The 27,725-nt window shown below is 41.1% G+C and overlaps 1 protein-coding gene across 1 annotated transcript in view; it reads right to left on the reverse strand.

Annotated features, from left to right (window-relative positions):
• Cfap44 (cilia and flagella associated protein 44) overlaps window positions 1-27,725 on the reverse strand; it is a 78,591-nt gene that overhangs the window by 33,406 nt on the left and 17,460 nt on the right. Inside the window, exons 7-20 of the mRNA XM_035444119.1 lie at window positions 26,283-26,447; window positions 23,964-24,119; window positions 23,616-23,663; window positions 23,071-23,170; window positions 21,912-22,006; window positions 18,599-18,808; window positions 17,734-17,844; window positions 14,718-14,876; window positions 13,336-13,584; window positions 8,802-8,947; window positions 6,425-6,695; window positions 5,190-5,245; window positions 4,863-5,025; window positions 3,107-3,237 (exon numbers count right to left, since the gene is read on the reverse strand). Coding sequence (XP_035300010.1) covers window positions 3,107-3,237; window positions 4,863-5,025; window positions 5,190-5,245; window positions 6,425-6,695; window positions 8,802-8,947; window positions 13,336-13,584; window positions 14,718-14,876; window positions 17,734-17,844; window positions 18,599-18,808; window positions 21,912-22,006; window positions 23,071-23,170; window positions 23,616-23,663; window positions 23,964-24,119; window positions 26,283-26,447 — 2,060 coding nt within the window. The remainder of the gene's footprint in view (window positions 1-3,106; window positions 3,238-4,862; window positions 5,026-5,189; window positions 5,246-6,424; window positions 6,696-8,801; window positions 8,948-13,335; window positions 13,585-14,717; window positions 14,877-17,733; window positions 17,845-18,598; window positions 18,809-21,911; window positions 22,007-23,070; window positions 23,171-23,615; window positions 23,664-23,963; window positions 24,120-26,282; window positions 26,448-27,725) is intronic.

Genomic DNA, 27,725 nt, shown 5'->3' on the forward strand with positions numbered 1-27,725 from the left:
ATGCCTATGCCATTAGGGTGCTATGAAAGTTGGGCTGGACTTGATTAAAGCACAATTTAAAAATACTTCTAGTGAAAGTACTAAACATTCCATCATTAATCAATACAACATCAACTTTTGCTAATATGTGGTAAAATTTATTGGTAGGTTCCAACTGGCTGGAAAGCAGATCGTAACAAAATGAATATCTGTAATTACTGCCATATGCATTCTGGATAACAAGTTATATGCATTATGTAGGAATCAATTGAATAGGAATATATAAATTATATAAAATGTAAATATCTGTGTGCTGGTAAGGGATTTTTAAGCTCAAAAGTAGAAAAAACCTAACATTTATTTATCAAAGATGTGATAAATTTTACTTCTTTGAGATATTTCCAACACATTTTGTTTGCTAACAACCCTATTAAAAAGTGGGGTACAGAACTAAATAGACAATTCTCAATAGGGGAATATAAAACAACTGAAAGGCACATAAGAAAGTGTTCAATATCCTAGCCATCAGGGAAATGCAAATCAAAACAACTCTGAGATACCATCTTACTCCTGTCAGAATGGCCAAAATCAAAAACACCAATGACAGTTTATGCTGGAGAGGATGCGGAGAAAGGGGAACACTCCTCCACTGCTGGTGGATACTCCTCAAGAAAATGGGAATGAGTCTACCACAAGATCCAGCAATTCCACTCCTAGGCATATACCCAAAAGAAGCACATTCATACAACCAGGACATATGTTCAACGATGTTCATAGCAGCACTATTTGTATTAGCCAGAAACTGGAAGCAGCCTACATGCCCCTCAACCGAAGAATGGATAGAGAAAATGTGGTACATTTACACAATGGAGTACTACTCAGCGGAAAAAAACAATGGAATCTTGAAATTTGCAGGAAAATGGATGGATCTAGAAGAAACCATTCTGAGCGAGGTAACCCAATCGCAAAATGACAAACATGGTATGCACTCACTCATATGCGGATTTTAGACATAGAGTAAGGATTACCAGCTTACAATCCACACTGCCAAAGAAGCTAATAAACGAGGAGCTCCCTAAGAGACACATACATGGTCCCCTGGAGAAGGGGAGAGGTTCAAGATCTGCTGAGCAAATTGGGAGCACGGGAAGAGGGGGAAGGGAACTAGGAGAATGAAAAAGGGAGAATAAGAGGGATGCCGAGAACATGAGGGAGCAGAAAGTTTGAGTCAGGGGAAGAATACATGATAACAAGAATGGAGATATCATAATAGAGGGAGACATCTTTGGTTTACAGAGAAATCAGGCACTAGGGAAATGTCTGGACATCTACAAAGATGACACCAGCTAACCATCTCAGCAACGGAGGAGAGGCTACCTTAAATGACCTCCCCTGATTATGAGATTGATGACTGACTTATATGCCATCCTATAGCCTTCATCCAGCAGCTGGTGGAAGTAGAAGCAGACACCCATAATTAATCACCGAACTGAACTGGAACCCAGATGCAGAGAAGGACCAGTGAAGAGCACAGAGGTCCAGACCAGGCTGGTGAAACACACAGAAACAGCTGACCTGAACATCCGGAAACTCTTGCTCCCCAGTCTGATAGCTGGAACAACAGCATGGGATGGATCCAGACCCCAGGAACATGGGTTTCTGTGAGGAAACCTCAGAAATCTATGGGACCTCCTGTAGAAGCCCAATATTTATCCCTACCATAGGTGTGGACCTTGGGAGCCCATTCCACATAGATGAATACTCCCTGAGCCAAGACACACGGGGGTGGGCCTAGGCCCTATCCCAAAGGAAACAATAGACACCGATGACACCCTATGGAAGGCCTCACCATCCAGGGAGAGCAGAAAAGATATGTGACAGATAAGGTTTTAGTTTGAGAGGGTAGGGGAGGACGGGTGGGTGAAGGGAACTGGGATTGTCATGTAAAACAATCCTGTTTCTAATTCAAATTTAAAAAGTTGGAAAAAAACACATTTTGTTTGCTAATACACACATGCTAATGAGATTTGTTTGTACATAGTCACTATGAGTTGAGCAGACTATGGGAAACTGACGATCAGGGTAGTTCTTAAATGTCTGTTAACAGAATGGCTGAATTTTGTGGCCAGAGAGTGGCTAAAAATACTTGCTACTCTTGCAGAGACCTGGAGCTGTGCTCTCAACACCCATGTTAGGCAGCTTACAAACTCTCATAATTACCAACTGCATGGGACTGCCCTTGACTGGTGTGCGCGTGCATGTGCGCACACGTGCGCACACACACACACACACACACACACACACACACACACACACACACACACACAACTAAAATAAATCTATAAGAAGAAGAAAGACAGCTACAAGAACATTATTACGGATAACCTTAGACATAAATACATGAGAGAAGCTAGGTACAAAAAACATCATACTTAGCACTGCATTTATTTAGAGTTCACAGATAAAAGTGATCTATGGCAATAAAGATTCTTTATCAGAGAAAAGGAATTAGCTGAAAGAAGCCATGAGGGGCCTGGAGTGATATAAATGTTCCCTATCTCAATGGAAATCACAGAGATACATATATATATATGTGTGTGTGTGTGTGTGTGTGTGTGTGTGTGTGTGTGTGTGTGTGTGTGTGTGTGTGTGGTAAAGAAAATATTAGGCTGTTCAATTAAGATGTATGCTCTTAACTATCTACAAATTAAATTTCAATAAAAAGCAAAAGAGCTGTTTCTTCTGGGAAGTTGAGCTGGCGCGTGGAGGTGATCACACAAGAGCCTGCTATCTTTTACTCTAAGTTTTCTAACCATGTTTGATTTCTGACTATAAAACATGTATGCCTTCATGTTCATGGTTTAATTTGCCATAAAACAAATACTTGGCCAAAATAGAAACTATGTAGTCATTACGTAAGTTTTTAAAATATAATTATCACCCAAATTCCCAACATGTAACTCGAAGGAGTGAGCCTTCAGCCCAGGAAGACCCAGGTGCCACAGGAGGGCTGTTTGACATGTCGACTCTCTCACTGGGTACTTCGTAAGATGGTTCACCTGGGCACCTCGCAGGCATCTGTTCAAAAGTGTGCTTTGTAAAATCTTAACTTGCAGGAAAGACATACCTGTTCTGGAGCTTCTTCAGGCCCAGCTCATATTTCTGTTTTTCCCAAGCTAATTCATTCTCCACTTCCTGAATTTTGGAAATTGTTTTCTTACTGATATCAGCATGAATTGTGGCATCAATGTTGAAATCCTACAGAGAAGTTGATTTGTTTATCAAAAACATTCTTATTTTGTCTTTAAATTACAGGTGTGTGTGTGTGTGTGTGTGTGTGTGTGTGTGTGTGTGTGTGTGTGTGTGTGTGTGTGTGTGAGTGTGTGTGTGTGTGTGTGTGTATTCATGTACTTATGTGTGCCTGTGGAAGCCAGGGGTCATTCCACAAAAGTTATCCACTTTATTTCTTGAGACAGTTTCTCACTGGGACCTAGAGCTTGCCAGTGAGGCTAGGCTGACTAGCCAGCAAGCCCCAGGTTTGTCAGTCTCTGTCCACCAAGTGCTGGCATTATAAGCTTGCTCCACCACCTCCACCACGCCTGTTTTTTTATGAGACTACTGGGGTTTGAACTCAAATTCTCATTGGACTAAGACATCTCTTTAGCCCCTTGATTAGACTCTTAACAATCATTCTGTTTAGGAAACAGTTGAAAATGAAATAAAAGGGGCTGGAGAGATTGCTCAGTGGTTAAGAGCACTTGCTGCTCTTGCAGAGAACCAGGGTTTGGTTCCAGCATTCACATCTGGACTCATAAGCATGTGTAACTCCAGTTCTAGGGAGCTGAAACCCTCTTACAGCCTCCATGGACACTAGGCATGCACATGATGTACATATATATATATATATATGTGTGTGTGTGTGTGTGTGTGTGTGTGTGTGTGTGTGTGTAAAATAAAACGTTTGAAACATGAAAAAAGCATAGCCCAATCATTAGCATGTATATTGAGTTTTACAGTAAATTCACAAAACAAATAATATAAAATTGGCTTGAACACCTCTGTGATTGTCCTTGTAACTGCAGTATACTGTTGCCTTTTAGATGCTTTGTGGCTCAACCCAGGCACTATTTTACCATGGAGCTGATGAACTATTAGAAATGAAATGAAGGAATCAAATTCTGCATGTACCTTCCCAAAAGATAAGTCAGATTCCAACCTGTGTTTTTATTTTATCATATTATTGAATACAAAAAAACAAGTACATCATAGAAGTAGCCAAATCCAGCAATCAACTTTGTGTAGCAGAGGTTCATTGGCTTCCATCCCGACTGTGTCAAGTTTTATAGCCCTTGAGGTGAAGTAAATACATTGACTGGGCAGGTAAAAGAAGATTTAATGATGATGTCCTAATTTCTTTCCTGTCTCTCTGACAAACACCACAACCAAAAGCAAGTTGAGGGAGGAATAATGGGATTATATGGCTTACACTGCCAGGTCACAGGTGCTTAGTCAGGGCAGGAACTCAAGCAGGAGGCAAAGCAGGAACCACAGGGGAATGTTGATTACTGCTGGCTCTCTACCTCACACTCAGCCAGCTTTCTCTAAGATCACCTGCTTAGGGATGGTGGTGCCTGGCCACAGTGGGCCAGATTCTCTTACATCAATCTACATCAAAACAATGCCCCTGACACGCGCAGCACAAGCCAGTCTGATCTGGGAAATTCCTCAATTGAAACTCCTTCAGATATCTCCAGGCTGTGTTAAGTTGGCAATGGAAGCTAGCTAGGACAAGGGATTTCTCTGCATTCATTGTTGCCAACAAAACAGTAGTCCTTAATCCAGAAATAACACCAATCAAATAAAAACCAATCATTTAGACTCACTTTCCGTTGAAACTGCATATGCGCTGGTAATTCTTTATTCATTGCTAACAGTTTCCAAAATTCATTCCTCAAAGTTTTGATTTGCTCTCTCTTTTCAGCTTTTATTTCTTCTACTTCCTTCATTAATCTGTCATACTCCCTTTTCCTCCTGGCATTCTCAATACTGAAAGCAAAAATGTAAAATGATGATCATCTCAGGGACAGAAATGCCATAAGGTACAATTAGTACTCAACACCTTGGAAGTACATTTGCCTTGGTCAGCTGATGCAAAGTGTCAGTTTGCTAAAATCCCAGGCCTGATCAGTAGTTATTAAAATGTTTCATACCTGTAGGCTTTGGGATCTTCAATGTCTTCTGGAGCGGCCTCCGATTCAATCCCAATCTGTAGGTAGAGGCAAAACATCAGCTTGCAACAACTGTGGTTAGGTCACCTGCACAAGGCCAAGCCAGTCAAAATCCCATCATTGATGGAGCAGAAGAGCTACTGACAGGGCGGGGCGGAGGGTAGGGTTGACTGATTCTCCTTTGTGGACTTGGTTGATGGTAGGTTGCCCATGCCCCAGTGGATGGCCTCATATCCATGTGGATATGGGCAGCACTGGGTAGCTTTAGGGGTTGGATTAATAACAATTTTTTTTGAAAGGACATGACATGGCAAGGGGGATGGAGTGGGGGACAACGGAGGAGTTTCAGGGAGGTAGCAGTGAATGGATATGAACAGAATATGTCATAGAAGTGCATGAAGTTTTCAAAGAATAAACTTAAATTTTCCAAAAAGAACTGAAATGATGTGTTCTAGGTGTATGAAGAAACTGGAAATAAGATGGTCTTCTCAGGAAACAAAGCCTGATTGCAAATCATATCTCACTATTGACTGGATAGAGTGGTCTAGGCTTGTTACTTGCTTTCTAAAGCAAACATAAAGCTTTAGGAGGCAATAGTAATATGCCCAGAATCAAGGTAACTCTTGGAGTTTTTCACATCAAGTATGTAGGGCTCAATAAAAGAAAACTAACCAGGTGTGTAGGAATGACAAGATTTGATTTAAAAAATCAGAAGGGAGACCAATGAAACAGAATGACAAGAGGTATCAATAGGAAAGTCTTCAAAATGTACTTCAGAACAACTCTAATATGTTAAAGAAAGATGAAGACACTATGGAAAATTTTAGAAGTCTATCAGAGTATATTAAGAAGTAAGAAATATAAACCTAAGAAATATTGCCTATTTTGAAGAAAAAAAAGAAGAAGTGTTGGCTAAGAAAGTGTTTGATAAAGAAAACCTGATACAGTAGTGAGTTTATAACTTTAATAATAACAATAATTCAATACCATTAGTATTTGCTACAGAAGCAACAGAAAGTCAGAATTACAACACTGTAGAAATACTACATTATAAGGTATAGGTTACAAATATTATGGATTATTTCCAATAAGATTATATTATAAAATTAATATGTCTAAATTATTCTAAATACTTAAAGACTTTAACACCACATCGCCACTTGATTTTAAAGTCAGCTATTATTATTAGTTAATTACTTGGCTAACTATTTACATACCCTGGGAGGTGGTACTTGGGCTTTGATTTCTCTCTCGACTATAAATTCAGAAAAAATATTAAAAACAAAAATATTGCCATCTGCCCCAGAAGTCACAAAGTACTGGTCATCAAAACTAAGACAGATGTTTTTAACACATCCGTAATCATTGTCGTGCACGTTGAAATGCCAGTAGTCCTTCAAACTGGTCAGGGAGAGATCATTCTGCTGGAGGACATACACTCGAATTGCTCCATTTCTCATTCCACAGAACATCATAGTCTGTTTAGAACTATGAGACAAAAAATATGTAAAGGATTATTCTCATAAGCTGAAAAATAACTTGTAATTGTTTCCTGTTTATGTAGGGAGCAGAGTAAGTCCTGAATGAGTTTGGTTCTGAGAGGATGTGTATTTTGGCATGGGCATGACCTATTGAGGACTACAAGGCCAACTGACCCATGGGAAATTGGCAAAGCCCTTATCCACATTGGCTAGGCTCAAGATGAATGCCAAAACTTTCCTTGGGGTTTGAACGTGAGCGTGTATGAAGAGATGATTGGTGTGTTCAAAAAACTAGTACCGTGGCTCCTTTCCCCAGGTGTTTACAGCTAGAGACTGCTGGCCAATAGAGACCTCCTACCAAGGTGAGCTGAGCCCTATTCCTGTGTTATACCTAGTAAACATGCTGACGTCCCAAGTTTGCTGAGTAGTGAGAACATTAGAGAACCTCACCTGACCCCATCTTCATTGTGTGTGTATCTATGTGTTTGTCCTTTCTTCATTCCCTTACGATCCCCTGCCAGGGTTCTAAGACTCAAGCCAAACAGGACACCGCATATTTAGATAATTAGTTAGTTTGTGAAGGTCAGAGGACAACTAATGGGAGTTGGTTTTCTCTTTACAAATGTGGGTTCTAGGGATTGGACTCTGGTCATCAAGCTTGGCCTCTGGTACCTTTACCTACTGAGCCATACCACCAGCCAAATAATGTTTAATTTTAAATAACAATGATGTTAAAAATTAATTTGTGTACCATCGAAATGCATATGCTTAGATCCAATACTCCAGAGTGTAACTATATTACAAGTTAAGGACTTCTAAAGAGATAATTAAGCTAAAATGAGAGCATAAGGATAAATTCTAATGCAGTCTGGCTGGTGTCCTTGTAAACAATGTCACAGAGTGACACTAGGGATGCCTTGCACATAGGAAAGGCAGGGTGAGGGCACAACAACAAGGAAGATATGAGAAAGCCACAGACGGACTTCATGAGAAATTGCATTTGTCAACACCTTGAACTTAGAACTCTAGGCCCCAGACTGTGGTGAGAATATAAATTTCTACTGTTTAAACCACATAATATGAGGTGGTTTCATCACATTAGCTGTAGTGAGCTGACAAAAATAAAAAATAAAAAGATAGGGAGGGAGAGCCAATCTGAAAATTGGAGCAAGTCTCCAGGCCTGGGAACAATGAAGGGCAGTTGTGCTTATTAAATGGAGATCAATCCAATTTATCGTTGCTTCAGAATCACTGCAAACCTGGTCCTTTGTTAGCTTACCACGCAATCATGTCTTCCTACATAAATGAAGACAGATCCATGTGATAAACAGAAACTGTGATACAACACCAGGCACAAAGCCTGCAGGGTTTAAATACAATTTCAAGACGAGGCCTAGCTTTAACTCTATTTGCTCATTTGATTAATTTCACCAGGTACCATGTGTGTCTCCCTTCATGTGAATAGATCTTTAAAAAGTGACAATTCCATTTACGATGGTTCCTGTTGTCTGTTTGAAAGGATCTAGGATCTTCGGTGAGATGGTCTTCAAGGAAAACCTGAGAGGGATTGCCTCAATTATTTTAATGGCTAAGGGAATTCTGGAGTGTATGAATAAAGTAGGCTTAATAAAGCCATGTATACATGGCTCTCTCCTTCTGACCTGATGCATAATGTGACCCTGCTGTCTGACATCCCAGCCATGATGGACTGTACCTGGGATGATGTGACCTAAAATAGACCCTTTCTCCTGGGGTGTTTTGTCTGGGTGTTTTATTACAGCAGTTGGAAAAGAAACCAAGACATTCAGGATCCACAAAGATACAGACACTAAAATCCTTTTTTTTTTTTTTTTTAAGTTCTCTTCACCTGAAGAGGGGGGAGGGAGCTATGAGAATGAGAAGGGAAGAAGAGGAAAGATTCAGAGGTCATGAGGGAGCAGAAAGTTTGAGTCAGGTGTAGATTAAAGAAAGGATATGTGATAGGTAGGGTTTTAGTTGTTGGGGGTGGTAGGGGAGGAAGGGAGGAAGGAAACTGGGATTGTCATGTAATTCAATCTTGTTTCTAATTCAAATTAAAAAAAATGATAAAAAAAAAACCAAAAGTTCTCTTCACCTGAAAGCGATTGTTTGGATAGGGTTGTCTTCTGTGTCCTCAAGAGAGCGGAAATCAAACGGTTCATCTTCCTGTGCTTGGAAATCACTGTTACTGACAAACGGGGGAAACTGACAGTGATAGAGAAAACCAGAATCATACTTGCCCTGGAAGACAGAAAGCGCAAAGGTTGTTTGTGAACATGGTACACAGCCAATTCCCTGAGGAGTTTCAGATCATTTCAAATTTAAAACACAAAATGATGCTACATGATTTGGATGGTTAAAGGCAGGTTATTCTTATATTCTTACACTTATTTCTATAAGTGTCCCCATTGCCCACTAATATGCAATTATGATGATCATGATGATGATCATGATGATGATTAGTTTCTACTCAGAAGTCAGCACAGGAGAGATTTCACCTCTGAGTATCTAATGAACTGTATTTTATGACTTGAAGTGGTATTCTGCATGAACAGTATTTAAAAACAATAGGCTTTGTAGATCCTTGTTCTTACAATTACTTTTCAGTTTGGGGTAACTTTAAACACTATTAATTTTCCAGGAAAGGCAATTTAGGGAAAAATACATGTCACTACTCAAGGAGAAGAGTACTAAGTATTTGTAGCAGTGACATAGTTCTAACCTGTTTTCTTTCTCTATGTGGATGGGACTCTTAGTACAGGAAGTGAATTAAATGTTTTAGACATCAACGTCTGAGATAAATGAGTAAAAAACAAAGAAAAAGTAACAAAATGATCAGCCTGAAAAATCAGGAAACTACGTTTTCACTCTGGCCAATAGCAGACTGGATTGTTTCAGTTATTCTTGCCCACTGGGGATAACCAGAAAAAAAAAATAACACAACCATGTTTGAAAGCATTTGGAACCACTCAAGCTGTAAGACCTAAAGTGGAGAGACACTCAAGAGTAAGCCAGGCACACAGTGGGATCAAGTGGAAGATCAGAGGTAACCAAGCTGGACAGATGTAACTATGGTTCCTTGAGTGTGTTGCAAGGCCAGCTCTTTCCATTCCAAAGAAAAGGGGATATTATAAGTACACTTTCCACTGGACTCCATTAAAATTCTAGAGTGCCACGGATATAGGGATGGCAGGGATGGTGTGGGGGCAGTAGGGGACTGCTGTTAATTTGTTACATGGTCAAGTTGTCAAACTGCTTTCTAGATATTTGTTTATACCCTTAAGATTTGAACTACTTTCTACTTTGCTCAGAGAAGCTGTTTTTGCAATGGGTAGTAGATGCGCTCAAGCAACTATGTGTGCTCAGCTGTGGACAACTCATCTGTAGCAACCTCCTCTAGAGTCAAGCCTCAGGGGACATTGTGGAAGAGGTGGCAGAGACGATGTAAGAGCTGCAGATAAGAAGAGTTGTGAAATGTTGACTTCTGGATGTGACATCAGCTCACAGCAATTGTGCCTAAGTAACCTACACAAAACCCGCACAAGACCAAGCCAGTTAAGATTCCATCATGGATGGATGAAGGGTCACCAAGGACTCACCCTTGGCAGAGAAGCTATGGGCAATGGGTAGCTGCTGAGGGATGGAGAGTGACTCTCCTTTGTGGACTTTGTTGATGGTCGGTTGCCCATGGCCCCACATCCATGTGGAAATGGGCAGCACTAGAGGGATTTGGGGGTTTATGGCCTTTGACTGGTGGTGTGGAATGTCTTTTCAAATGGTCCTTGGACATTTGTATTTTTTTCCTTTGGAGAATAATCTATTAAAGTCTTTCCTCTGTGTTTGAAATGGTTTTGCACTAGCTTTTAATTCTCATTGTGTTTAGTTTCTGTTAAGTCACTCTATCAAATTTTGATTCCTTTTATTTTCAAAAGTTTTTAATTTGTATTTCTATAATTTATATGTTCATGTTTGGGTATCTGCAGGAATGTATTCTCCATGTGGGTAGATACCCAAGGAAGCCAGTTTGCTCATCCCAGGTTTTCTTTTTAAAAATTTAAGTATATTCTCTGAAAACTTCATGCACTTATGAAGGGGGAATTCCTTCTGTGTATATGTTTGTCTTATTGGTTGATAAATAAAGTACTGTTGGCCAATAGGAAAGCAAAATAGGTGGGACTAGGAGTCAAGGAGGATTCTGGGAAATGTAGTAAAGAAGTCTTGCGATCCAGGCAGGAAGTGACATAGCAGGCAGACTCATATATAAGCAAGGACAAGAAGGAAATCATTCCTTTTCTCTTGCTCTTCCTCCTGGTCTCTGCTCTGGAGTTGCCATGCGATCCACAAAGGCATCCTCGATAAGTCTTATAAAATATATAGATTTATGATACTTAAGATTCATCTAGCAGATGAGAAATCCTAGTCATTGATCAAGTAGCATTTGTACCTAATATAAGTCTCTGTGTGTTACTTGGGGACATTAACGTGGTGGTGGGTGGAACATGGGTGGCCTGGCGGAAAGCGCCCACATGGCAGCAGGGCTCGGGTGGCTTGGCAGAAAGACATATTGATACACACTTATGTAGTGTATTCTGTTCATATCCATTCCCCCAGAACTCCTCCATTTTAAGTGTGTGTGTGTGTGTGTGTGTGTGTGTGTGTGTGTGTGTGTGTGTGTGATTCTGGAAGCCAAAAGGAGGTGGGAATGCAGCTTGGTGGTAGAGTGCATACCTAGTGTGTTTTGGGTTCAACCCCAGCACCACAAAGTAACAATGGTGGCCATGATGATGTGTTGGAAGCCAAGAGAAGAAAGCAACACATTTTAAAGAGGAGGAAGAGTCAACAGGTGAACAGGTCAAATGCACAGAGAAGTGGCCACTAAGCCTGACAATGGAGAAGTCATTGGAGAAATGAAGAAATGGTAATAAAACCCCCATGTGGAATTGGCTGAAGATCAACTAAGAGGTGAAGAGGACTCGATGGCTCCAGACAATGTTTTCAGGTTTTCTTCTAAAGGAACAGTGGAGGAGGGCTCAGAAATCACAGGAACTTCGTGTGCTGGTGGTAAGAATTGAACTTTAAAAGACAGGAGGTGATGATACATATTAAGTAGTTTGCTTCAGAAGCAAAATCATGTATGGGGTGGTGGTGGGAGGAGGGGTGGAAAGGAGAACTTTGATTGGAATGTAAAATGAAATTGAAAAATGAATTTAATTAAAAAAATTTAAAAGAATGAAAGCCAAAAAAATGAAGTCACATAGAGCACGAGGGAGAAGGAATAGACCCAAGAGGCTGTGTGGAACACTGCTGCCCTGGGCAAGCTGCCAAGCAACACCCACCAATTATAATAGGCAGAGCAGAACACAGATCTCTGCAGGGTGCTAGAGATGGGAAAAGATGGAGAAATTTCATCTGACTCCCTTTATTTTCACTGTAAAATATGAGTGTCTGGAGAGACAGGCAAGTTGCAAAATGTATGTGGGGAGAGGAAATTGAAATAATAATTTGTAAAGTAAACACAACTGGGCAGCAGAATTGGCCAACAATGTGAGGCCTGATTTAAGGACTGGAGTCATGACTTCCCAGTGAAGCCAGCTTTTCTAAGGCATCTGCTTGGTTACAGGTGGAGTCAGGAAGTGGCTGGATCAAACAAGGTGAACACTACCTTTGTGATCTGTGCTTTACCTCATGATGGGGCTTGGAGCCTCAGAGCATGGACTATATCAGAAGTGCTAGTTCCACTTTGTATTGCTTAACTGATGTTGGGGTATCAGTTAAGAGCTCCACGCTTAGGTTTCAAGAAACTAGGACCAAGTATGAATTACTAATATTCTTTCTATATAATTTTAAGCCAGTTACTTTGGGAGGGGAAAAGCATGAATGTGTGTGTGTGTGTGTGTGTGTGTGTGTGTGTGTGTGTGTGTGTGTGTGCGTGTATGTGTGTGTGTGCACGCGCACGCACGCACGCACGCGCGCACGCACACACACACACACACACACACACACACACACATTCAGAAGTGAAAACTGTAACATCTATAATGGAGAAAATCTTGCTTTGAAGTATATTGAGAAAATGTTCCATGGTAAGTCTATATGGTATGTAAGTAGATGACATATAACCTTCCATACACATTGTGACACATTCTTGTATCAGTCTTTGTAACAACCATTATTCTCCCTTATTTTGATTGGAGTGGAATGAGGCCACTTGAAAACACAGATTCCTAGTCTTTCATAGGCCACACACAGCATACACGTTAGCAGAGTGACACTGTACAGACATGCCACAGAAGCTGTTTTTTTTTTCAAACAAACAAACAAACAAAAAATAACAACAAAAAACAGATTCAGGTGGAGGACTTCTTTGCCCTTTGACTATCTATTCTTGAATTTTCCGCCACTTTGTTATTCCTGAGCAGGTAAGTTTGGAGTTCAGATACAAAAGGTAGACATATTAAAAAGAAATGCCAAGATGATACAACAAAAACTGTAACTCATATTAAAACTCACAGCTACATCAATAGTTGAAAATTAAATTCTAAACATGCATAAGAACAAATGTGGTGAAAGATAGTGACCATAAACTGGACTGGACAAGTGCTGAGGTAAAGTCTTGAATTTTTACTCACCAATGACACCCAGAACTTCCCTGGCCCAGAGTAAAAGGCACAAAGGATGGGAGAGGGGGTTGGTGGGATGAAGATCTCAGGCAGTGGTTCTTCTTCCTCTTCTTCCTCTTCACTGCTCTCCTCCTCCTCCTCCTCCTCCAGTAATTCTCCAAATGCTTCCCTCTGTTCTGCTAGCTTCCTCCTCCTTGCTTCCTTCTCTCTCTCCTTCAACTCCTTCAGTCTTTCTCTCCTTTTAATTTCTAGTAATCTCTTTTTAAAAAGATAATAGGCATTTTAGAAATGTGTTATTCTATGACTGAGCATGGTGAAAATTATAGAAGGAAGAAGGAAGCTGTTGTTTCTAGAAACATCCACAGCTTGGATACAACACTATTTACACATAACTACCCTTTGGGGATATATTTTCATCATTAAAATTCAAATCTTTGTGATGAGCATCACTTCTTTTTTTTTTAAAGATTTTATTTATTTATTATGTACACAACATTCTGCTTCCATGTATATCTGCTCACCAGAAGAGGGCACCAGATCTCATAACGGATGGTTGTGAGCCACCATGTGGTTGCTGGGAATTGAACTCAGGACGTCTGGAAGAGCAGTCAGTGCTCTTAACTAACTCTGAGCCATCTCTCCAGCCCCACATCATTTCCTCTTAATCTCTCAATACCCATTTTATTGAAATCACTTTGACCATTCTTCCGATAAGAGAAGGAAAGTGCTGTGTTTTCTCAAAGCCTGTCACTGTCAACACAGGAACTATGTGGACTAAAATAGGCAATGAGGAAACTTGTGATGTAGGCACTCAATCTCAACAACTGTCCAATGTAAAGTCCCCCAACACCAGTAGCCCCACCTCATATTTACCCCTCAGAACTAGCTTCCTAATTCATATGCTTTCTTCACACTAATCCTCTCTTCACAAAGCATCACAGTGGCTCAAAACTGGTGTAGCTTGGTTGGCATCTAAAGATGCCATTCTTCTCCTCCTGAAAATGCTGAGAACTGTCCACTAGGGTTCTCCCAGCATTGTTTCCTCTCCCTCTCATTCTCTCAAACTTCTTCCCATCCTCTGAGAACTATCACTTCCAGGTTGAGCACTGATTATCACTTCCAGTTAGCCATTTTTTTAACCCCCTCATCCCTTCATCAGCAACATCACTCCTTCCACAACCAGAGGTTCCTTTTTTTGTACTTGGGTTCTAGTTATCTATCCACAACTGTCTTCTACTACAGTTGGCCACCTTCCTCCTAGTGTATAAACTCCTTCAGGCCAGGATCTGTTTTACTTTGTTTCGTTTGTATTCTCCCAGAATCCCATATGGAGTATCACATATTCAAATGAAAGAAAAGAAAAGAGATAATGTTTCAAGACTGTCTCATACCAGAATCTTAGACTTGACACTTGAGAAGTGGAAACATCTGAGGAGCATGTCTTGGATTTCATAGGAGACAATGTCATGATCATCAACTTTCTTAGTGACTGGAATCGGAGATTCAAGAATATAACCATTCTCACAGACAGTCATTAAGGTGCTCTCAGGCTAGAAAAGAAATATTATGCATATCATTTACATGGAGGCATATTTTTACAAGTTCAAAGAAATAACAGGCCAGGGGAAAATATAGTGATCTTTTTAAAAGGCAATACACCATTGTAATTATTAGTAATGATCCTGGTTACAAATGACTACCATATCATTAGTATTAATTATTATTTAATTTTGAATCACTAACCTAATTACTAAAGTTAGTTTTATATTTGTTTCCTTTAAAGGACCATAACTTGCCGGACGGTGGTGGCGCATGCCTTTAGTCACAGCACTCTGGAGGCAGAGGCAGGAGGATTTCTGTGAGTTCGAGACCAGCCTGGTCTTCAAAGATAGTTCCAGGACAGTCTCCAAACCTACAGAGAAACTCTGTCTCAAACAACAACAACAACAAAAAGGTACCATAACTTATTTCCTTAGCCCAACACATGGTTGTGAAATCTGTTAGCTTAAAGGCAGAAAGTTCTAATTAGAAATTCTGAGGAAGTCTGTGGTGTGAATGACTTCTTGGCCCTTGACAACCCATCCTCTGTCTTCCTAAGTTGATTTAAATGTGGATGCTCTCAAAGTCTTTGTCTTCTTTCCAATTCTCTTCTTTCTCCATAAGTGTGCTTCCAGAAGTCTTAAACAGTGACTTCCGCTCACATAAAATGGATCCCAGATTTATCTGTCTAGCATAGAACTTTCTTTTGCCCCAAACCACATCTGGGAAATCCCTATCTTGGTATAGTTTGCTATTTATCTACCACATACTCAGCATTCTGTGACATGCTAAACATGGAATTGTTTTTTTTTAAAAAAAAGCTGCTATTCTCACTCCCATTATGGCATTTGATTCCAAAGGGAGAGCCTGTCAGAGATCAATTCTCATAGATTAATATAAATTGCAATTGCAAAAGTCCTGCCAAGAGACCACAAGAACTGCCCGATTGTGCATGATTTCCTGAGAAAGTGGCATCTGGCTTGAAGGAGTAGATGAATAAAATAAAAGATGAGTTGAGGTGCATGTGAGCACTGTGTGTATGTGCATACACACATAGTGCATGTGAGCACTATGGCAAGTGTCCTGTGGCACATTTCAGCTTTAGGACAACAGCAAGCTCTGAAAGTATCACCTAGAGCAAAATCGCAAGAGGAAAGAGAGACAGGGAAAAGCATTTAGGGATTTAACACTAGCTGTCTGGCTGGAAGGACTGGCCAGATGCAAGAGCTGGGAGCAGAAAAGTACTAACATTGGAGGAAGAGGATGTTTCAAAAGGGAAAGAAAGGTCAATGATGTCAAAGGATGCTGGAGTATCAAGTTAGATAAGAATCAGGTATCAGGTAGGTATTAGTAGTGCCTTCAGCAGAGCTGCCTGGTGGGATCCGGGAACTGGAAGGCAGGCAGGATCCACAAAAAGATAGAGTTGGTGTGGAAGGCAATGTGTCCTGGGGACAGTCAGTCCTCCTAAGAGGTGCTGAGAAGGGAGATGGGAGGGGCAATAGGTGTAGGACAGATCAGTGTATTTACTTTCTGGTTTTTTTTTTTTTAAGATTTATTTATTTATTACATATACACTGTTCTACCTACATGCCAGAAGAGGGCACCACATTGAATTGTAGATGGTTGTGAGCCACTATGTGGTTGCTGGGAATAGAACTCAGGACCTCTGGAAGAGCAGTCAGTGCTCTTAACCTCTGAGCCATCTCTCCAGCCCTATATACTTTCTGTTAAGTGGTAGAGACTACCATTGAAAATTGCCTAGTGAGCAGCAGCTAAGGGTAAACTTATATGCCAGAAAAGTTATCGGGGACCATGGCAAAAATAACCTTAGACCTATAAGATATTTGGGCTGCTTTAGAGAAAGTTGCCAGCATTTTAAGAATAACCCATTATGTTAGAAGAATAGCTGCCTTCAGTTCTTCCCTCCCCAAATAGCATTTAGGCTCACAGAAGTAGCTAATAGAAAGAAAGAAACATTTCAGGGTCAGGTTACCTGGCAATGCTCCCCCCTCCCCATGCATTCTTTAACCTAACTAGCCTTCTAATTTATCTAACACCTGCACTCTCCCAACTTGCCAGCATCCTGCACTCTCCGCTTGCCTTCAAGGACTCACACTCAGGGACATTCGAAGGTTTGGTTATCAGGCAAATGGCCTCAAATGGCCTCTCCGTGCCTGCCAAACTTCCCACTTGGCAACCCTATATAAGGCCTCGATGAAAAATAAAAATTTGCAGCTTGAGCAGAAACCTGTCTTGCTGACTGGTTATTTGTGACCGCCCGACCCCCTCTCATTCCAGGTTCTTTAGTGAGGGCAGCACATCCGGGTGTGCCCAGCTGTCCAGGGCAAAAAGTGAGAGGAAAAAATAGTGTAAAAGATCCAAGAAAAGCATGGGGGAATTTACTCCAAAGGACAAGAGGCAGAACGGCCACTAAGTAGGAAGTGGGGCAGCTCCTCTATTGTAAGAGGAAGAAGAGGGAGACAGAAGCAAGACAGACTCCATTTGGAGGTGAGAAGGCCCTGGCCTCTCTGGAAAGTGGTGCTGAGTGCAAGAGTGGGAGAAATGAAGCTTTGGGGTTTCAAGGTGTGGGAGAAGGCACTGGTAAGAGTCATCTAAAGGGCTGTGGAGAACTTATTTAAATCCCTATATTCTGGGGAAGATAGTGATCCTCCTTGACGTATGATTATCTCCTGCAGCCTTCAGATGACACTGGTGGCAAATTAGGCAAATTAGTTGAGGCAACTCGGGGATAGGCTTTTGCCATATAGGAATGAAGAAAATGCAGCCCAAAGGGGCAGGGGTGGGGGCAGCAGTGTCTGGCTGCAAGACACTGAAATCGAATCTTGAGGACAAGTACTAATGACTTACATGACTGGCTGGGGACCACGTCAGCTGGCAAACGGGCCCAGGAGTATTAAAATAACCAATCGGCCTGTAATCCTTTTCCACCTCAAAAAGGAAGACAGTATTATCTTTACTCTAGAAAAAAAAAAGACACACACACCCAACATATATTACTATGACATCAGGCTCATAGAGCACAAAGATTCATTATCATATAGTCTGTCTAATGTACACTTATAGACCCAATGGTTGTACATTCCAGATTATTATGATATATATATATACATATATATATATGATTTCAAATTTTGATTCACTTCTAGAAATGGAATTATCATATACATATGTATATATATGTATATATATATGTTTACTAATACATATGTGTGTATCTATATATTTCATATACATATTTAATTCCTAAAATTATTCCACAGTGCATCTACTCACCTTTTAGTTCCTATACATTATCGAGCTATTTCCTTTATCTGAAGCAGCCTTTTGCTGTGGTTTGCACTTGAGGGGGGGGTATGGAGGATGAAAGCAGAGCCCTCTAGGTGCTACGTAAGAGCTCTCTCACTGAACTTTATAAACCTCACCTAAGGCAGGCCTCCTTCAGAACACACCTATGTTATAAACTAGTGATTATAACTAATTCAGCCAATGCAACTCTCAATTGAATTTTTCTACTCATTTAAAAATAAGCATTAAAACTTTAACTTATAAGACTATTTTCATGTATTATAATACAGACTGCACTGGAAACATAAGAAAGCAAAATGTGGATTAATTTTGGTCAATAAGACACAATGGAATAGGTGGACTTACAAGGGAAGCTAGGCGTGGAACTCCAGTCGTGGAAGGAAATGAGAGAGGAGCTCGAACTTACCCCAGTGACTAGGATCTCCCCACCACGTTCATAAGCTAAAGCTGTGACTTCAGCAGTATGGGGTTTGAAGACATATTTCAAATGTAACTCAGCCTCTAAGTTTTTCTTCCGTCCTGCAAAAAGTGTAAGTCCTTTGGGATCAAAAAGTTCGAGAATCCGGACGACACCATCTTGGAATCCTACTATAATCTGTGCTGCAGTGACACTCACCTTGGGAAACAATCAAATGTGGGGGGGGCCTGGATTTAGTTAAGGAATTCTCAGTTCGCACACACACAATAATTCCATATCTTGTTTCCATTTGGGTAACTTAGCACTGGCTTCCCTTTTCAACCCTTGGTTCCATGTTATAGCAACCTCCATCAATTCCAGTGCATTTATGTATTATGACCACAAGCAGGGTAATCTATGGCAACTCAAGATTCCAATGAGCAACACAACAGTGTGCCTGCCTCCTGTGTAAGATGCACCTGGTCACCACCAGGTTCGGGGTGAACACAAATAGACTGAACATCCCCCAGTAGCATGTAGATGAATATAAAATATAAAATACAAGCTAACATAGGTGCCAAAGCACAGAAACATAGCCACTTAGGGCATTTATCACATAAAGCCAACCTAGATTGAGGACTCCCCTAAGGCAAAAGTGGTGGAGCCAAGATCCGACAGGTGCTTGGTCAAGAACTAGATACAAGAAGACAGAACAAGAACCCTTTAGACTGGACAGAGCCTGTGCAAAGGCCCAGTGTCAGGATAAAGTGGAATTCAAGGAAAATTCAGCCTGATGAGAGCAAACTAGAGTGAAGAAGTCATGTTACCATAAGAACTAGAGGTAGATGACACCAGGACACAGAATATATTTTTTATTTAAATTAGAAACAAGCTTGTTTTACATGTCAATCCAAGTTCCCTCTCCCTCCCCTCCTCCCCTGCCTCCCACCAAGGCCCTATCTCATCCCCTTTCTGCTCTACAGGGAGGGTGAGGCCTTCCATGGGGATCTTCAAGGTCTGTCATATCATTTGGAGCAGGGCCTAGACCCTCCCCTTGGAAACAAGATATGGACTTATTGTGTGTAGGCTAAGAGAGTATCCCTCTATGTGGAGTGGGCCCCCAAAGTCCATTCGTGTACTAGGGGTAAATACTGATCCACTACCAGAGGCCCCAGAGATTGCCCAGACCTCCTAACTGACATCCATGTTCAGGGGGTCTGGCTCAGTCCTATGCTGGTTTCTCAGCTATTAGTCTGGAGTCCATGAGTGACCCCTTGTTCAGGTCAGCTGTTTCTGTGGGTCTCTCCAGCCTGGTCTTGAATGGTCCCCTGGAGAAGGAGAAAGGGACCAAGATCTCCTGAACTAATTGGGAGCGTGCAAGGAGGGGAGAGGGAGTTTGGAGAAAGAGAAGGGGAGAAGAGGAGGGAGGAGGAGGACATGAAGGAGCAGGAAGATTCAATCAGGGAAAGAATAGAGGAGAGCAAGAAAAGAGATACCGTAATAGAGGGAACCATTATCGGTTTGAAGAGAAATCTGGCCCCAACTAACAATCTAAGCAATAGCTGAGAGGCTACCTTAAATGCCCTTCTCTGATAATGAGATTGATGACTACCTTATATGCCATCCTATAGCCTTCATCCAGTAGCTGTTGGAAGCAGAAGCAGACACCCACAGCTAAACACTGAGCTGAACTCCTGGAATGCAGTTGCTGAAAGGGAGGAGTGATGAGTAGAAGGGTCAAGACTAGGCTGGAGAGACCCACAGAAACAGTTGACACAGAATATCTTACAGGATACACCAAAAGTAGTAGTCTTTATCCCACATGATAACGAAAAGTCAGGCCTGCGGCACGCCTGAACCACTTTCTCTGTGATTTCATCCCCAAACAATGAGTCACTTGGCAAATAGTCCCACAATGTTTAAAAATCATGGTTGCAATGGAATCTTGAAATTCACAGGCAAATGGATGGAACTAGAAGAAACCATTCTGAGCGAGGTAACCCAGTCACAAAAAGACAAACATGGTATGAACTCACTCATATATGGATTTTTCACATAGAGCAAAGGATTACCAGTCTACAATCCACACCTCTATAGAAGCTAGAACACAAGGAGGACCTTAAGAAAGACACACATAGTCCCCTGGAAAGGGACAAGATCTCCTGAGCAAATTGGGAGCATATTGGGAGGGGAGAGGGTGATAGGAGAATGAGAAGGGGAGAAGAGGAGGGGTGAGGAGGACATGAGGGAGCAGGAAGCTTGAGTTGGGGGAAGAATAGAGGAGGGCAACTTAGATATCATAATAGAGGGAGACGTTATAGATTTAAAGAGAAATCAGGCACTGGGGAAATGTCTGGAGATCTAGAAAGATGACACCAACTAACAATCTAAGCAACAGAGGAGAGGATACCTTAAATGCCCTCCCTTGAAAATGAGATTGATGACTGACTTATATGCCATCCTATAGCCTTCATCCAGCAGCTGGTGGGAGTAGAAGCAGACACCCACAGCTAAACATTGAACTGAACTGGAATCCAGCTGCAGAGAAGGAGAAGTGATGAGCAAAGGGGTCCAGACCAGGTTGGTGAAACCCACAGAAACAGCTGATCTGAACAAGGGAGAGCTCTTCGTCTCCAGACTGATAGCTGGGAAACCAGCATGGGACTGATCTAGACATCCTGAACGTGGGTGTCAGTGAGGAGACCTTGGAAATGTATGGGGCCTCTTATAGTAGATCAGTACTTATCCCTAGCATAGATATGGACTCTGGGAGCCCATTTCACATAGAGGGATACTCCCTCAGCCTAGACATACGGGGGTGGGCCTAGGCCCTATCCCAAAGGATATGACAGACTCTGAAGACCCCCTATGGAAGGCCTCACCCTCCCTGGGGAGCAGAAAGGGTATGTGATAGGTAGGGTTTTAGTTGGGGGGGTAGCAGGGGAGGAGGGGAGAGGGAACTGGAATTGTCATGTAAAACAATCTTGTTTCTAATCCAAATTTTTAAAAAAAAATGGAAAAGAAAAAAGAAGCATGGTTGCATGGACAGAAGATATCTTAAGTTCATTTGTATGGTTACTCTGCAAAACAGAGCTATTACTATGCCACAGGTGGCATAAAAGTAGATTTTCATTAAAAAATGAACCTTTAACAGTGAAATCATGAGAGGATGTCTGCAATGTTCTAGGTAAAAGAAATTAACTTGAAATATTTATACTTCTAAAATTCTGAGCTAGGAAATAACTACATCTCTACAAAGTATCTCTGATACAGTACATTTTACAGTGTTTCTGGTAGCAGTTGATTAAAACATCAGACTTACTGTTCGGGGTACCCAAATAAGGGAAGTACCTCCTTGTTTGAATTTCGTGTGAACCAAAGGAGTTTTGCTAGCAAAATCATAGACACGAACAGAACCTACGGGAGAAAAAAGAAACAGTTTCAAAAGAAACAAATTACAAAATACTATTTCTTTAAACAATCTTGGCTCACTTTTTACATAGTAAATATTACAGGATTAAATGCCATAACTCAGATCAACTGATAGCCTAACAGCCTTTTAAATCCGTGTTTACTTTTTTCTTTTTAATTAATTTGAAATGAACACTAACAGTAACAGATTTCCTTGTGGCATGCTTATGCATACTTAGTTTTAGTTGCTTTTGGCCACATCACAGACATCATCTGCTCTCCTCCATCTCTTAGGCCATCCCCACTGTCTCCACCTGTCCCCAGCATTGGCCCCTTCACTTCCACATCACATGTGCTCTGTTACCCTCTCCATCCCTTCCCTTGGAGCCTCTTTTTCTCCTACCCATGGGCCCTCTGACAGTTTGATAAGAGGCACGAGTTGTGGTTGACCGACAAAAAGTGGTCCTTTGCACAGTCTACAAGATTATAAATACCCAAAGTCAAGAGAAAAGAAAGGTGATGAGAATAAAAAGGACATATCCATGGTTACTAAAAAAAATGAGTAGCATTTTCATAATTTATAATTATGTCTTTGTTCTAATCTATAATTGTGTCTGCTGCTGTCTGTGCTCTTCCCACTCCAAAATTCATCTTGTTTGTATTCAACGGGTTTCTTTTTTGTAAGAATATTCAAATACTCTTACTACCACATATTTTAAATTTACATACAAACATGAGGACTTTAACTGGGATCCCCAGCATCCATAAAAAAAGCCAGGCATGATGGAACATGCTTTTAACCCTAGAGCTGGGGAGGCAGAGACAGGAGAATCCCTGGAGGTTATTGGTTGGCTAGTCTAGCCATTTGCTGAACTCGAGGTTCAGTGAGAGACCCTGTCTCAAAACATAGGTTGGAGAGCAACAGAGGAAGACACCTGATGTCACCCTCTGGCTACCACATACACACACACCAGAACACGTACATATACATGAACATGCACATAACACGCACACACACACACACACACACACACACACACACACACGCTTGGAGGATAATTCATACTTACAGTCCAAGGAAGTTGTGGCCATGAGATAAGTGAGAGGAGAAACAGCCAAGGCTTCAATGGCTCCAGAGTGGAAAGAGAAGAGGCATTCTGGGTCCTGGGTCTGAGAACAAACAAAAAGCATACCAGATATGAAAAACAGAGAAATAGAAAAGTAAAGTCAACTTTAAAGAAGTGTAAATAGAACATAACATAATGTGCCATGTTACTCTAAGAGAACTTTCAAAAGTATGATAGATTAGAAAGAGCACTGGACTTGGACATTAGGAAAACCAGATGGAGTTTTGGCTCTGAAGTTAGTGACTAATTTTACACTGATTCCATCACATTCCACCTCCCAGGTCTTCCTGACCACCCAGCTGAGCAGCTGTAAGGATCACATGAGGTAATATAAATGAAGACTCTGTGTGTTTAGGAAACGTGCAAGGAATAATGACATAGTCCCTTTTTTATTTGATAGGAACAATGATCTAATTGCAGATGTTTTAAAGATGTCAAAGAATTTCTACTATAACATTTAGGAGAAAATAAAGAAAATAGGCACTTACAATATTTGAAAAGCTAAGGTCGACCTTCCATATGGCTCCACTGGCATCCTAAAAAATTAAATAGCTAATAATATTTTATCAGTTTTAATGTTCACCAAATTAAAATTTTATTCCTGTGATTCATTAAAATGAGGACCAACAATAACATCTAGTGCTTATGTATATTATAAAGTGTCATTGAAATATATTAAAAATATCTTTTGTATACAATTATAAACATATAATAAGCAAAGCAATCACATAACGCTATAACATGGAGTAGTTCTAGTCTAAACAATCAATTTTATTTCTATTTTAAGTTTATGTCCTGGTACAGTCAAAAAGCCAAAACAGAAGAATGTAACATACCTGAGCCAGCCAAAAGTTATTCCCAATTTCATCCATCTTTATCATTGAGAAGAGGTTGACATTCTTGTCCACTTGAAGTTCATTAATAGGCTCAATCTCCAACAATCCGGTTTCATCTATAACGTCAGCAGTATCTATTGTCTCAAAGTCCCAAATCTTACAAAAGCAATTAAGAAAGTATTTTACCACACAGCAACAATACCCCAACTAGACACCAAAGGCTAAAAACAAAAGAGATCAGGTATGAGTGACTTCTTTTGAAATTGTTGGCCAGTGAGGTCCCATAGGCCACCAAACATTACAGGCTATTGCCATTGATGATGCTTCCAAAATTGGATGGTGAGTCCCTGTTGCTGAAGATACCTTATGCTTGAGTCACATAACAGAGTTGGTACAGGCCTGGGAGTTTCAGCCCTACTGATTAGCTTCCATAGTGCTGGAAAGTGCTATACATGCTCTTGGAGGAGAAAAGCAATCCTCAGTCACACCCAGCTATAGGCCCTGAGAGCTACAGCCAATGACTGGCCCAGGAAGACATATCTTGTTTATACTCCAACAAATAAAGCTTGCTTGAAGATCAGAGGGCAAAGCTAGCCACTAGTTAACCATAGAGGCCTGTACAGACAGACAGGAAGTAATATGACTGCGTGGAGAGAGAAAATGACAAGGCTGGAGGAAACAGGAACTCACTCTCTTTTTAGCTGGGAAGTTGAGTAGGTAAGGTGTCTGTGGTTTGCTCCTTCATCTCCCTGATCTCTTTTTTCCCTATACCTGAGTCCAGGCTTTTATTATTAAGAACTCATGCTATAGACATGTCCATTGGTGCAGAAGTGGCATATACATTGTTGGGCTAACCAACTTTCAGACTAGAGTTAAGCCCCACTCCACAAGATGAAACCCATACCTGACACCATTATCTGACAAAGAATCTATGGCTAGACAGGTTATAGGCTCTACAAGAGGACCAACTACTATTATGAAATTAAATAGACATAGTATTAAACCGACTCCCAATGACTTATTCTTATACTCATGGAACAATGTGTCTCTCAACCCTTGTCTGAAATGCTTTTCTTTCCTATTTATTTTGATTAACCTGGTGGCTAACACAATGACCTACAACTGGCCAAGGCATAGAGAGTTAGAGACTGTACAAAGCTTATCCCTAAATGGAACATATTATACCTGTATTCCCCTGCCACAAAAGGTTCAGGGATCATTTCAGAAGATGAGGCAGGAAGAGAGTAAGAGCCTGGAGTGATGGGTGACTATAAGGAAACATTATCTTCTGGGCAGAAGTGCAGCTGCACATGGGAATTCACAGCAGTGGTGGCAACATGTACAGAACCCATGCGAGCCCTAGCCAGACCCAATCCCAACATGGGGAGGGGAGTTAGGCACACAATTCCACCCCAAGAGCTATTAGCAGTTGTTAGCTTTTGGGAGAGGGAGAGACAGTTTTCTCTGAGAGTATAGCCCCCGGTAAGTTGACCACCCTCCAGTGGAAGCCCATATGTCCAAGAATATATGGACAGTGCAAATTGGTCTCAAGGAATTGAAGGGTTAGACAGAGCCACAAAATCATGTACCAAGAGGACAAGGCAAATCACACTAGTACAGGTTTGTTAGGAACAGTGGTATTCACAGAAAGTGCCATGCAGGGTAAATGGCGAACATAGGACAGACAGCAATTCTGGAGACTTAGTTTCTGAAGCAATCTTCCAGCTTCCACCAGGCTTTAGATAGCGCAGTGTTCACAGAGAAACCATTGAGTGCCCTAGCACAAGGACATGGAGAAGGGCTGCAACCTCCACCCACACATCTCTGAGACTATTTCCAGTCGGCATTCTCCCCATCAGCTTGGTGATGAACATCTTTGATCCCAGCTCTCAGGAAGCAGAGGCAGGCAGATCTCTGAGAGTTTCAAGGACAGCCTGGTTTATATAGTGAGTTCCAGGCTAGTAAGGGCTACATAGTGAGACCCTGTTTCCAAAAGAAAAAAAAAAAGTTCAGCATTTTCATTCCTTAGAAAATGCCCGCCCATAGTGGGCATTTTGAAAGGATGTAAGCCCACTGTTTATCTGGTGCTAATGTGAGCTTTCATTTTCTGAAGCTCCTATGTCAACACCTGAAACGCAAGAACAAGATATCCCTTCATAATGTTTCCATTCATTTTGACAAGAATATGAATATTTATCATTTGAGAAACATTATTTAAAATGAGTTGGTCTTGGAAATAAGTAACCATTGAGCACCCCCCCCTCTTCGTGAGGCAGCCTAGGTGATCAGCAAGTCTTCAGTGGAGCGCTGTTGCCTTACCCTTACACAGCCATCGGCACCGGCAGTAATAATTTCCCCCTCATCCAGCATTATCTGGTTAATGGGACCCTGGTGACAAGGCTTCATGCCACTTCGACAGAGCTCCACCTTGATGAGGCTGGCTTCCCAAAGCAACATGTTGCCCCACTCCGACCCTGAGAGTACCTGGTGGGTGTGAAGACAGAAATGTGCATAAAAGTTAAAGACGTGTATGTGGACCTCAAACGGGTAAGAGTTGCTTTTAGATTTTTTTTTTCTATAAAGCTTGAGTACGGAAGTAAAGAAAACACAGAAATAAAAACCAAGCACTACAGATTCCACCTCCAATTATATTTTGATGTGTTTCTTTCCTTCTAGAACCCTGTGACTAGGATGCATGTGAGTGGCAATTTGTTCACAATTGCTCATAGAAGATTTCTTTATAGACCTCTTAAGGGTGAGATTCTGGAGTGGTTCAAAGGCCGGTATTTAAAGTCTTTCCCAGATGAGACTCTATCTCCAAGTGCAGAGCTAAGTTGTAGGCCACTACTGAGCTGAGCAGATTATAGTTCAGTTTCAAACAAGGATAACATTTGGGACTGCACCCAAATTAATCGGTCTAATTCAACAGATAAGAGCATGCCATCAAACACTGGTTCTCAGAACCTTTAATGAATACAATAGTAAGTAATATTTAATAGTGTATGGCCTTTGGTCAGCATTGCATGAATACTGCATTTATACTGGTATTTAATGCTCAAAGCCCCATGTGCTAGGTACACTTACCAGAAATACCATATGCAGTTGGGCATGTGGGCGCTTTATTTTCCTAGCTATAGTTTTGTTCTCACTTTCATAAAGGAATAACGTGAGCCAGTGATGACTCTGACTATTATCTCACTGTTTTACACAAGAAAGCAAATTGGAGACAACATACAAACACTTAGTCCGCTTGCCACCTTAGTTCCCAGAGGAGCCCAAATTCTGGTTCAAGAGCTATGACTCATAAGTCCCTACTCTGACCACACTATCTCAATCGGGAGGCTAAGGAAACTGGCAAACACATATCTTTTCTCTGGGATCCCTTTGAATCTTTGACTAGGAGAGCCTTATTTCCACAGACCTTTAGTGTGGACCAATGCACAGTGGGAAACTCTTTCCTTCTCATCTGTGGGAACTGATGACTTTACCTCAGTCTTTCTCACTGATTTCACCTCGCTTGCCTGTGTGACCCATTATTAGGCCTTAGCTCACATTAGTAGAGCCTTTAACTTGTTTTTTTTTTTTTAATAGAAGTGTTTTCTTTGACAAATACCAATTGTGCACATTTATATGGTGCCGTGTGAGAACTTGATCTGTATATACAATGTCTGATGGCCAAATCAGGGTCATTAGAATTTCCCTCTCCTCCAACATTCAGCATATGTTTGTGCTGGGAAGCTTTGATTGCCTGTCTCTAGTTCT

The sequence above is a fragment of the Cricetulus griseus genome, chromosome 4 (genome assembly GCF_003668045.3).
Source record: "Cricetulus griseus strain 17A/GY chromosome 4, alternate assembly CriGri-PICRH-1.0, whole genome shotgun sequence".
Classification (NCBI taxonomy): Eukaryota; Metazoa; Chordata; class Mammalia; order Rodentia; family Cricetidae; genus Cricetulus; species Cricetulus griseus.